The sequence below is a fragment of the Rattus norvegicus genome, chromosome 12 (genome assembly GCF_036323735.1).
Source record: "Rattus norvegicus strain BN/NHsdMcwi chromosome 12, GRCr8, whole genome shotgun sequence".
Lineage (NCBI taxonomy): Eukaryota > Metazoa > Chordata > Mammalia > Rodentia > Muridae > Rattus > Rattus norvegicus.
Window position 1 is genome coordinate 7,841,022 of NC_086030.1, and position 12,616 is coordinate 7,853,637.

The window sequence follows — 12,616 nt, forward strand, 5'->3', positions numbered from 1 at the left end:
TCAGTCAAACAGACAGTTCTGAATCATCCACAAAATACTTAGTAAACGAATGAAAGTCAGGTAATTGTCAGTTTGTCTAAGAAAAGTTAGCCCTTCCATGTATTTTCAGAATTAACCTGTCTTGGTGTCCTTTCTGTTGCTTTGATAAAGACCTTACAGCTTACAGTCCTGAAGACTGTGGAAGGCCAAAACAAGAAATCAAGGCAGGAAACTGGAGGTAGGAAATAAAGCAGACTGTGGAGGAATGTGCTTCTTGACTTGCTTCCATGGCTTACTCAGCTTTCATTCTTATAAAGTCAGGACAATTTGACTAGGGATGGCACTGTCCTCAGTGGACTGGCCTTTTCAACAATCATCAATCGTTAATCAAGAAAATGCCCCACAGACTTGCCCACAGGCCAATCTGATAGATACAATTATTCAGTTGAGTTTACCCCTTCCCAGGTAACTCTCATTTGTGTAAAATTGAAAAAACTAGCTAGTCCATTGCTCAGAGTAAAAAGAGGCCTCAAATACCTAAAATGGTGATAGATGAGATTCTTTAAGTGTCATGAGTAGGCGTAACATCACTTAGACACATCAGTAAGTTTTCTTACAGGGATGTAGTTCAGTTGGTAGAGTCTCCTAGCATTAGTGAAATCCTGGGTTTGATCCGGGCTATGTATAGACTCGGCATAGTTGTACATGTCTGCTATCTCAGCACTCAGGGTGTGGAGGCAGGAGGATCAGAAGTTTGTTGTTGAATTTGGCTGCACAGTAAATTTGAAACCAGGAAATCTAAGCATATTACATTCTTCATAAACAGCAATAATGACAACAAAGAAATAGTTTTCCTTTCCTTTTTATTTATGTAAATAAAAAGGCATATGTTCAAAGGACCTTAAATCTTACTGCAAAGGCACTTACTCTATTTCAAAACATTTAGGAAATGAAATCAGCATAGACATCCATAAACTGATAAATAGATAATTACAATGTGGTACATTTACATAATGGACCCTTATTCATCTGTAAAGAAAATGGAATTATGGTAATTTTATGAAAATGGATGTAACTGGAAAACACCATACTGAATGAAGCAGTGCAGGACCAGGAAGACCAAGGTAATTTGTTCTTTGTCATTTGTAGATGATAACTTTGAATGGTTAGATTTGTAAACTTACTGGGATGTTTATAGGGGCCAGGGAGTTAGAATGGGCTTATGAAAGAGGGAAGGAGAAGAGGCAATAGGTGCTGAGGAGGACATATTAGAACACTTAAGGAATGGAATAATATTGTAGGTAGAAAAGTTTAACCCAGAATAGGTGTGGAGAATAGAGAAGAGAACGGGGAGAAATTTAACTAACCAAGTATGAAAAAGGGCTATGGAAATCTATTGGTTTTTTTTGTCTAGTAAAATTATAATTAAAAACTCATTTGGAATTGAGGCATCTTGCATTATTGTATGTTTTTTCTCAGAGAAGCCAAAATTTATGAAGCAAACACCAATGGCTTATGCTCTAAGAATCGACAAATGGGATCTCATAAAACTGTAAAGCTTGTAAGGCAAAGGACACTGTGGTTAGGACAAAATGACAACGAACAGATTGGGAAAAGATCTTTACTAATCCTACAACAGATAGAGGGCTTATATCCAAAATATACAAAGAACACAAGAGGTTAGACCGCAGGGAGATAAATAACCCTTTTAAAAAATCGGGTTCTGAGCTAAACAAAGAATTCACAGCTGAGTAATGACGAATGGCTGAGAAACACCTCAAGAAATGTTCAACCTCTTTAGTCATAATGGAAATGCAAATCAAAACAACCCTGAGATTTCACCTCACACCAGTGAGAATAGCTAAGTTCAAAAACTCAGGTGACAGCAAATGCTGACAAGGATGTGGGGAAAGAGGAATACTCCTCCATTGTTGGTGGGATTGCAGACTGGTACAACCATTCTGGAAATCAGTCTGGAGGTTCCTCAGAAAATTAGACATTGAACTACGTGAGGACCCAGCTATACCACTCTTGAGCATAAACCCAAAAGATGCCCCAACATATAAAAAAGACACGTGCTCCACTATGTTCATAGCAGCCTTATTTATAATAGCCAGAGTCTGGAAAGAACCCAGTTGCCCTTCAACAGAGGAATGGATACAGAAAATGTGGTACATCTACACAATGGAATATTACTCAGCTATGAAAAACAATGACTTTATGAAATTCATAGGCAAATGGATGGAACTGGAAAATGTCATCCTGAGTGAGGTAATCCAATCACAGAAAAACACGATGGTTTGCACTCATTGATAAGTGGCTATTAGCCCAAATGCTTGAATTACCCCAGATGCACAGAACACATGAAACTCAATAAGGATGACCAAAATGTGAATGCTTCACTCCTTCTTTAATAGGAGAACAAGAATACCCTTGGGAGGGGATAGGGAGGCAAAGTTTAGAACAGAGGCAGAAGGAACACCCATTTAGAGCCTGTCCCACATGTGCCCCATCATATACAGCCACCAAACTAGATAAGATGGATGAAGCAAAGAAGTGCAGGCAGATAGTAACCGGATGTAGATCTGTCCTGAGAGACACAGCCAGAATACAGCAAATACATAGGCAAATGCCAGCAACAAACCAGTGAACTGAGAACGGGACACCCGTTGAAGGAATTGTAGAAAGGACTGAAAGAGCTTGAAGGGGCTCGAGACCCCATATGAACAACAATGCCAACCAACCAGAGCTTCCAGGGACTAAGCCACTAACGAAAGACTGTACATGGACTCACCTGGGGCTCCAACCTCATAGGTAGCAATGAATAGCCTAGTTAGAGCACCAATAGAAGGGGAAGCCGTTGGTCCTGCTAAGACTGAACCCCCAGTGATCGTGATTGTTGGGGGGGGTGGTAATGGGGGGAGAAAGGGGAGGGGAACATCCATACACAAGGGTTGGGGGACGGGTTAGGGGGATGTTTGCCGGGAAACTGGGAAGGGGAATAACAATCGAAATATACATAAGAAATACTCAAGTTAATAAAGGTGGAAAAAATGAAAAAGAATCCCAGTATTGGGTATAGATTAATTTCTTAGGAATTGTTTCTCAGGGGATACAGAGATTGCCCAAACAAATCAGGCTATTGCCATTGCTTCTACTTGTCCATCACTCATATTATTTCTAATGGTACCAAGCTAGACCTGAGCCTAGAGTCCTCCCTCTAGGCTGGCCTTTGGGGGTGGAAGTCACAGATACTGTTGGGGAAGCAACATCATCAATAGTACCCAGCAGCAAACCCTTTGATTATGATAACGACATTTTTGTCTAGATATGTTCACTGGGAAGATAGTAGCATGAATGTTACAATGAATTTGAAACACACACCATGGAGGAAATTCATAGTTTTTAGTCATGGTGGGAGAGGACATTGGCCTTAGCAGGGAACATACAGTTACTTTGCTAAGTAGATATGGTATGCTTTGTAAAAACTTATGATTATAGTCACGTGTTAGTTTTGCTTTCAGTATTAATTAGAAGAATTTCTTGGAATGAGTAGTGGTTAACACAGAGGTTTACAAGTGGTCAAATTTCTAAGAAATAGTGACTTTGACTTATGTAAAAGTTTGAATGATAAAATGTCCCTCCTAGGCACAGATATTTGAACAGTTTGTCCTTCGTTGATGCTGTTTGGAGGAGGGTTAGGAGATGCTGCCTTTTTGGAGAAAATATGCCATTGGGTGTGTACCTTCAGACTTTAAAGACCCAACAAAGAAAGAGAACTTCAGACCAATTTCCCTTATGAATATCGATGCAAAAATACTCAATAAAATTCTCGCAGGCCGAATCCAAGAGCACATTAAAACAGTCATCCACCATGATCAAGTAGGCTTCATCCCAGGCATGCAGGGATGGTTTGATATATGGAAAACCATAAATGTAATCCATTAAATAAACAAACTGAAAGTACAAAACCACATGATCATTTCACTGGATGCTGAGAAAGCATTTGACAAAATTCAACTCCCCTTCATGATAAAAATCCTGGAAAGAATAGGAATTCAAGGCCCATACCCAAACATAGTAAAAGCCATATATAGCAAACCAGTCGCTAACATTAAACTAAATGGAGAGAAACTTGAAGCAATCCCACTAAAATCAGGGACTAGACAAGGCTGCTCACTCTCTCCCTACTTATTCAATATAGTTCTTGAAGTTCTAGCCAGAACAATCAGACAACAAAAAGGAGATCAAGGGGATACAGATTGGAAAAGAAGAAGTCAAAATATCACTATTTTCAGATGATGTGATAGTATATTTAAGTGATCCCAAAAGTTCCACCAGAGAACTACTAAAGCTGATAAACAAGTTCAGCCAAGTGGCTGGGTATAAAATTAACTCAAATTAATCAGTAGCCTTCCTCTACACAAAAGAGAAACAAGCTGAGAAAGAAATTAGGGAAACGACACCCTTCATAATAGACCCAAATAATATAAAACACCTCAATGTGACTTTAACCAAGCAAGTAAAAGATCTGTATGATAAGAACTTCAAGCCTCTGAAGAAAGAAATTGAAGAAGACTTCAGAAGATGGAAAGATCTCCCATGCTCATGGATTGGCAGGATTAATATAGTAAAAATGGCCATTTTACCAAAAGTGATCTACAGATTCAATGCAATCCCCATCAAAATACCAATCCAATTCTTCAGAGAGTCAGACAGAACAATTTGCAAATTCATCTGGAATAACAAAAAACTGAGGATAGCTAAAACAATCCTCAACAATAAAAGGACTTCAGGGGGAATCACTATCTCGGACCTCAAGCATTATTACAGGGCAATAGTGATAAAAACTGCATGGCATTGGTACAGAGACAGACAGAAAGACCAGTGAAATAGAATTGAAGACCCAGAAAATAACCCCCCTTATGGTCACTTGATTTTTGAGAAAGAAGCCAAAACCATCCAATGGAAAAAAAATAGCATTTTCAGCAAATGGTTCTGGTTCAACTGGAGGTCAACATGTAGATGAATGCAGATCGATCCATGCTTATCACCCTGTACAAAGCTTAAGTCCATGTGGATAAAGGACCTCCACATCAAACCAGATACACTGAAACTAATAGAAGAAAAAGTGGGGAAGCATCTCGAACACAAGGGCACTGGAGAAAATTTCCTGAAGAAAACACCAATGGCTTATGCTCTAAGATCAAGACTAGACACATGGGATCTCATTTGTATTCTTTAAGGCAAAAGAAACTGTTGTTAGGACAAAACGGCAACCCACATATGGGAAAAGATCTTTACCAATCCTACAACAGATAGAGGGCTTATATCCAAAATAAACAAAAAAATCAAGAAGTTAGGCTACAGGGAGACAAATAAACCTATTTAAAAATGGGGTTCAGAGCTAAGCAAGAATTCACAGCTGAGTAATGCCGAATGGCTGAGAGACACCTAAAGAAATGTTCAACATCGTTAGTCATAAGGGAAATGCAAATCAAAACAATCCTGAGATTTCACCTCACACCAGTGAGAATGGCTAAGATCAAAAACTCAGGTGACAGCAAATGCTGGCGAGGATGTGGAGTAGAGGAACACTCCTCCATTGTGGGTGGGTTGCAGACTGGTACACCCATTCTGGAAATCAGTCTGGAGGTTCCTCAGAAAATTGGACATTGAACTGCCTGAGGATCCAGCTATACCTCTCTTGGGCATATACCCAAAAATGCCCCAACATATAAAAAAGACACGTGCTCCACTATGTTCAAAGCAGCCTTATTTATAATAGCCAGAAGCTGGAAAGAACCCAGATGCCCTTTAACAGAGGAATGGATACAGAAAATGTGGTACATCTACACAATGGAATATTACTCAGCTATGAAAAACAATGACTTTATGAAATTCATAGGCAAATGGATGGAACTGGAAAATATCATCCTGAGTGAGGTAACCCAGTCACAGAAAAACTCACCTGGTATGCACTCATTGATAAGTGGCTATTAGCCCAAATGCTTGAATTACCCTAGATGCCTACAACATATGAAACTCAAGAAGGATGACCAAAATGCGAATGCTTCACATATGATCATGTGATTTCTAGGTTTGGGTCCACTTATGTCATCAATTTCATTTATTGTTTTACATTTGTAGATTCATCCCTGAATATCAGGAATGAAGCCACCTTGGTTATGGTGGCTGTTATTTTTGATGTGATAATGAATAAAGTTTAGAGGTGTTTTCTTGAGAATTTATTTTCATTCATATTTTTACTTTTTAAATGATTTGATTTTTTGAAATTATAACATTAGTACAGAATTTCTCCCTTCCATTTTATTAACTTGTACACATATGTTTATTAGGAAGACTGGTCTGTGATTTCCTTTTTTGTTGTGTCTTTATCTGGTTTGAGTTTCAGGTTACTACACCAGTATTAATCAATCTGGTTTCATAGAAAGAGTTTTAAAGTAGACACTTCTTTTCTATTTTATACAACAATTTGAGATGCTCTGATAGTAGTTCTTTAACATTCTGGTTAAATGCTGTAGATTTTGTTCCTGCAATTTTTTAGCTGTGAAATCTCACAATTTATTCTCATTGCTTATTAGTAGCTCTGTTTAAATACTCTCTTATTGATGTTCAGGTGTATTTTTGGAATACCTCAATTGATTCTATATTCTAACTCAGACTCCTAGTATTTATATTTTATTACAGAATTAATGTTAAGAATTATTGTTAAAATTAGAATTGGTCTTTTTTGGGAGAGACATTTACCTTTTTCTTTCTTTCATGTTTTTGTTTCTGTACTGGGATGTACATCAGGACTTAATTTGTTCATTTGGGAAAATATTTCTTGTTTTGAAAATTTAAGTCACATTTCTCTTCTACTAAATGCACTTACAATTTAGGAGAGGATAAGGACTAGTAGGATCGAAGAGTAATTTTCCTCTATCTGACCAGTATTCAGGATGCTTTATTCCTATTTTTTCCCCATAGTCAGATTCTGTGCAATAATAGTCAATGCCCATGGTTCAGCACACTTCTGGAATGTCCTTGCTTCTGTTGAAATCAGGTTAATAGACTTTGACTAAGCACCCTAGCCTGGGGCACCTGCACTTCCCTCCTCGACGTCTTCTGTGAATTGTACAATTATGTATACCTAGGTACCCGTACTGCCTGGTTTTGTGTGTCTACTTGACACAAGCTGGAATTATTATACAGAAAGGAGCCTCAGTTGTAAAAACGCCTCCATGAGACCCAGCTGTAAGGCATTTTCTCAACTAGTGAAGGGGGGAGGGCCCAGCCCATTGTGGGTGATGCTGACCCTGGGCTGGTGGTCCTGGAGCAAGCCAGGGGAAGCAAGTCAATAAGTAACATCCCTCCATGGCCTCTGCATCAATTCCTGCTTTCTGACCTGTTTGAGTTCCAGTTCTGTCTTCTTCTGGTGATGAATAGCAATGTGGAAGTGTAAGCTGAATAAACCTTTCCTCCACAATATGCCTCTTGGTCATGATGTTTTTTGCAGGAATAGAAACCCTAAGACAGTACCCTATTATCAATCACCTCCATTGTCCAGTTGGCCTCCACAGACTTTACTGCATGTTGTGGTAGACTTCTGCCTAAGTGTTTTATGTTTAATCAGCTCAGTTGTTTTTATCCTCCAGCATGTCTCTGTAACTTCTCTCTCCATGTTGTTTGATTCTATGTGCCTAGGTACTCTACCTTCCTCAGTCATCTCTGGATTGGCAGTTTACTTCCACAGTCTCCCTCTGCTTTCTATTGGGCTCACAAGAGAATCTACTTTCTGTACCTTTCATATACGAATCATTGACCTGGCAACACAAAACACTGATGTGGATTTAGAACACTGTCTTCCGTCCATGGAAACTTTGTCCTTCTTAACAACCTCTGTGTATGTTTTGACTTACTTACCCCTTTATCAGTTACAAGTCATTTATTTCATACCCTTAGAGATCCAGAATAGTGTGACCTCAAAAGCATACATTTAGAAAATCCCATTCTTGATGTTTTGAGCAAGCCAATTTGAGACACATTACCTGCCAGGCTGAAAATATCAGGTCTTCTGCCTTTCTTACTTCTCTTACTTCTACTTCATGAAGAAGCATCTTGTGAAGGCTGTGGGCCACAGCGTATACCGCATTGTACATATTATAAGCAAACTCAGTCATGACCATGTCAAAACGGTTCCCTGGTGTTTCATGCAAGGAAGCATTAGGCAGACAGTTCTCCAGTGTACTGCAGTCATCATCAGCAAATGAGCAGTTAAAAAAGTAGAACCAAAACCTTGTGAGGTAAAAATCTTCTGGGTATTTGGAAGGATGAACTGTTTGGATAAAATTTCTGTAACCAGAGGTTTCTTTGTGGTGATGTGCAAAGATGAGGCTCCCATGTAATGAATGTAAAATGAAATGCTGTGACTGGGTGATAATATCCCAGTCTGAGTTCATGATCCAGACTTTCCTTGTAACAAAAATTTGTCTTGAATAAAACATAAAGCCTCTCAGAAAATCACTGTCACCATAGGTGATGATCACATTTGCTGTTAATTTTGCAAGATGTGTAGGATTCAATAGGTAGCTTGGTAAATAAGATACTTCACTAACTCGGATCAATTCCACAAAATCTAAACATATTTTGTTTCTGTCCATTTCTGCCCTAACTTCTGAGATTATCTGAAAACCATTTTGTCCTTCAGATACGATCAGTCCTACCCAGTTCCAGTGGAAATAATTCAACAAGGAGACAATGCCATGGGTGAGAGACATGTCCTTGTAGGCTATTTGATAAATATCATGAAACTGCTCATGATTATTCAGGTTAGGGTCAAAAGACCCAATGGTCAGCTAAAAGTAAAGGAAGATAAAGAGAATGAAAGAATTAAGAGGAGGAAGCCTAATGCACATGTCCAATCCTGACAGACTTTTAGAATCATGTAAAATAATGAGAATTCATGCACCATGATTGTGTATGTGTGTACATGAGGCCAAAAGTTGATATTGGAGTTCTTTGTCATTATTCACCATTTCAAATTTTTCATTTTTCTTTTAATCTTCTTTTCTTTCTTTGTTTGTTTCTTTGTTTGTTTCTTTGTTTTTTCTTTGTTTCTTTCTCCCTTTTCTTCTTCCTTCCTCCCTTCCTTCCTTCCCCCTTTCTCTCTTTCTCTCTCTCTCTCTTTCTTCCTCTCTCTCTCTTTCTTTCTCTCTTTCCTGCTCTCTTTCTTCCTTTCTTTCTCTCTTTCTTTCTCTCTCTCTCTTTCTTTCTTTCTTTCTTTCTTTCTTTCTTTCTTTCTTTCTTTCTTTCTTTCTTTCTTTCTTACAAAGGATTCTAAGTATACCTGTAGCTCAATGTTTTGGTTACCCTGACTAGTCTGTGACCTGCTTAACCAGAATTTTTGTTACAGATTTTTCTTGTTTTCAATTGGTTTTATATGACTGGTAGATATTCAAAATTAGGTTCTCATGTTTGTGAATCAGTGACTTTAGGCACAAAACTGCTTCTCTAGTTCATGTTTTGTGCAGGAATAGAAAACCTGATATCAAACCTTTACACTCAGGGTTCCCTGCAATCACTATAAGCTCCAACCTATTCCTTTTCTTTGTCCAGAATACATCACAGAATACTTATGCTTTGAGATGATAAACTTTGTCAGATGCATAATCACATGTTTCATTTATCCTCTTTTAGGGATTGAATTATAAGTGTTTTTATCTTTCTTCACTTTACACATTCTCACCTGCGGATATCTGTAGAGTTCTAGCAGTGTCCTTATATCGGTAGATATTATCCAAGATATGCCTGTTAGGGCTGCAATTGACTTCATTTCTCTCCTACACGTGTAATTCGGCACATACTTCTTTGGCCCAGAAAGCCATGAGATGCATCTATGCAATGTAAACCATTCATTGAACAGGACATTATATATATCATATCCCAGAGACACATTGGGTAAAATATGGGGGTTTCTGTTGATCTCCTCAATGGCATAAACCATTGCCAGAACAATCTGGTAGTTTTTTAAATTAAACCTGCACAGAAGATACAAGAATATTTAGGGCTGCTCTGGTTTGAATGTCACATAATTTCATATGTTAATACTCTGTCCTCAGTTGATGACAGTATTAATGAAGTGTATAGAACTTTGAAGAAGTTGAGCCTTCCTGGAATTGGGTCATTAGGGACAGTCATTTGGGTTTTATGTTGTCACTTTACTTACTGTGTAAACTGTTGTTTCCAGAGTGAAAATATGACATAGCCAGCCAACTTCTAGCTCCAACCGTTCTTATTTTCCTGCCTGCTTTCAAATCTTACCTAACATGATGACCAAAATCTCTCTGGAAGTGTAAGCCAAAATAAGCTCTTTTCCTTACCTTGCTTTTGTTATGGTATTTTATCACAGTAATAAAAATATTAGCAAGAGGAAATATTCAAACTAGGACTATTATTTTGTATGCAACATAATTACTATCATGGATTAAATGCTTATATCTTTGTATTATTAGCATTTTCACATTTATAACCTTTTGTGTTGGAATTATCATGTTTTTTTAAGTTGGTAGTGTTATCTTGTCATGAAACTGGAGCTTCATGAATGAGATTAGCATTCTTATGAAATCCCAGTGGCAATACTCATTTCCTAGCTAACTTGGAGAAACTGGTTGGAAACATGGCCTTGGGAGAAAATTCAGAATAAATTTCAGATTTCAGTGCATAGGAGTTAGGCTTCTGGAAATTTCAGTGCCTGCGGTACGTAAAGCACACTCAATTTTATTTAGTTTCATCTCTTTCTGTGAGCTTTCTTTTTTTTTAACCTAGTTTCAATAGGAGTTATCAACTCCTTTTTTGACATTTTTTCTTTTATTGGACTTTTTAAAATTTTCATTTCAAATATTATCCCTTTTGCTGGTTTCCCCTCCAGAAACCTGCTATCTCCCCCTGCTTTTATGAGGGTGATCCCCCACCAACACAGCCACTCTGTCCCACCTCTCCACCCTGACATTTCCCTGCACTGGGGCATTAAGCCTTGACAGGACCAAAGGCCTCTTCTCCCACTGATGCCTGAAAAGGCCATCCTCTGCTACATATGCGGTTGGAACCATATCTATCCTTGTATACCCTTGGAAAGATAGTTTACTTCCTAGGAGCTCTTGAATGGTGGTTTGCTTGGTTGATATTGTTGTTCTTAGGATTGCAAACCTCTTCTGCTACTTCAGTCCTTTTTTTTACTCTTCCACTGTTGACAAAGTTCTCAGTTCAATGGTTGGCTGTGAGCATCCACCTCTGTACTGTCAGATTCTGTCAAAGCCACTCAAGAGACAGTTATATCAGGCTCCTTCAGCAAGCACTTATTCACTATATTGTCTGGGTTTGGTGGCTGTATATGGGATGGATCCCCAGGTGGTGCAGTCTCTGGATGGCCTTTTCTTCAGTCTCTGCTCCACACTCTGTCTCCACGTCTCCATATATCCTCCTGTGAGTATTTTTACCAATCCTACATCTGATAGATGGCTAATATACAATGTATACAAAAAACTCAAGAAGTTAGACTGCAGAGAATCAAAAAACCCTATTAAACAACAGGGTACAGAGGTAAGCAAAGAATTCTCAACTGAGGAATATTGAATGCCTGAGAAGCACCTAAAGAAAATGTTCAACATCATTAGTTATCAGGGAAATGCAAATCAAAAGAACTCTGGGATTCCACCTCACACAATTCAGAATGCCTAAGTTTAAAATGCACGTGACAGCATATGCTGGACAAGATGTAGAAATAGAATAAGACTCCTCCACTGCTGCAGTGATTGCTTGCTGGTACAACCATTCTGGAAATCAGTCTGGTGGTTCCTCAGAAAAATGACTATAGTACTACCCGAGGACCCAACTATACCACTCCTGGGCATATACTCAAAAGATATTACAATGTATAACAAGTACACATGCCCCACTATGTTCATAGAATCCTTATTTTTAATAGCCAGAAGCTGGAAAGCACCCAGATGCCCTTCAAAAGATGAATTGATTCAGAAATTGTGGTTCATTACACATTCATAAAAGAAACTTTATTAAAGTGCCAAGCACACATTACACCCCACAGATAATAGTGGGAGATATCCGAACTGTACTATAATCAATGGACAGAATATGGAGACAGAAACTATACAGACACACAGTGAAATGAACAGAAGATATGAACCAAATGGATTTAACAGATATCTATAGAATATTTCATCCCACAACAAAAGAATTTACCTCCTTCTTACCTCGTGGTGCCTTCTCCAAAACTGACCATCTACTTGGTCAACAGATACAAGATGATAGAAATAATCTCATGCATTGTATCAGATCACCATTACCAGGGCTAGTGTGCAATAATAAAAAATGGCAGAGCACACATATCTATGCAAGCTGAACAATGCTCTACTCAATGACAACTTGGTAAAGGAAGAATAAGAAATTAAAGACTTTTAGAATTTAATTATAACGAAGGCACAACATACCCAAACTTATGGGACAGAATGAAAGCAGTACTAAGAGGAAAACTCATAGCTCTGAGTGCCTCCAAAAAGATTCTGGAGATAGCATACACTAGCAGCCTGACCTCACTTGTGAATGCTTTAGAACA

The 12,616-nt window shown here is 38.3% G+C and overlaps 1 protein-coding gene across 1 annotated transcript in view; it reads right to left on the reverse strand.

Annotated features, from left to right (window-relative positions):
* Vom2r59 (vomeronasal 2 receptor, 59) overlaps positions 1-12,616 on the reverse strand; it is a 63,348-nt gene that overhangs the window by 29,254 nt on the left and 21,478 nt on the right. Inside the window, exons 2-3 of the mRNA NM_001099466.1 lie at positions 9,731-10,022; positions 8,034-8,840 (exon numbers count right to left, since the gene is read on the reverse strand). Of these exons, the coding sequence (NP_001092936.1) occupies positions 8,034-8,840; positions 9,731-10,022 (1,099 nt within the window). The remainder of the gene's footprint in view (positions 1-8,033; positions 8,841-9,730; positions 10,023-12,616) is intronic.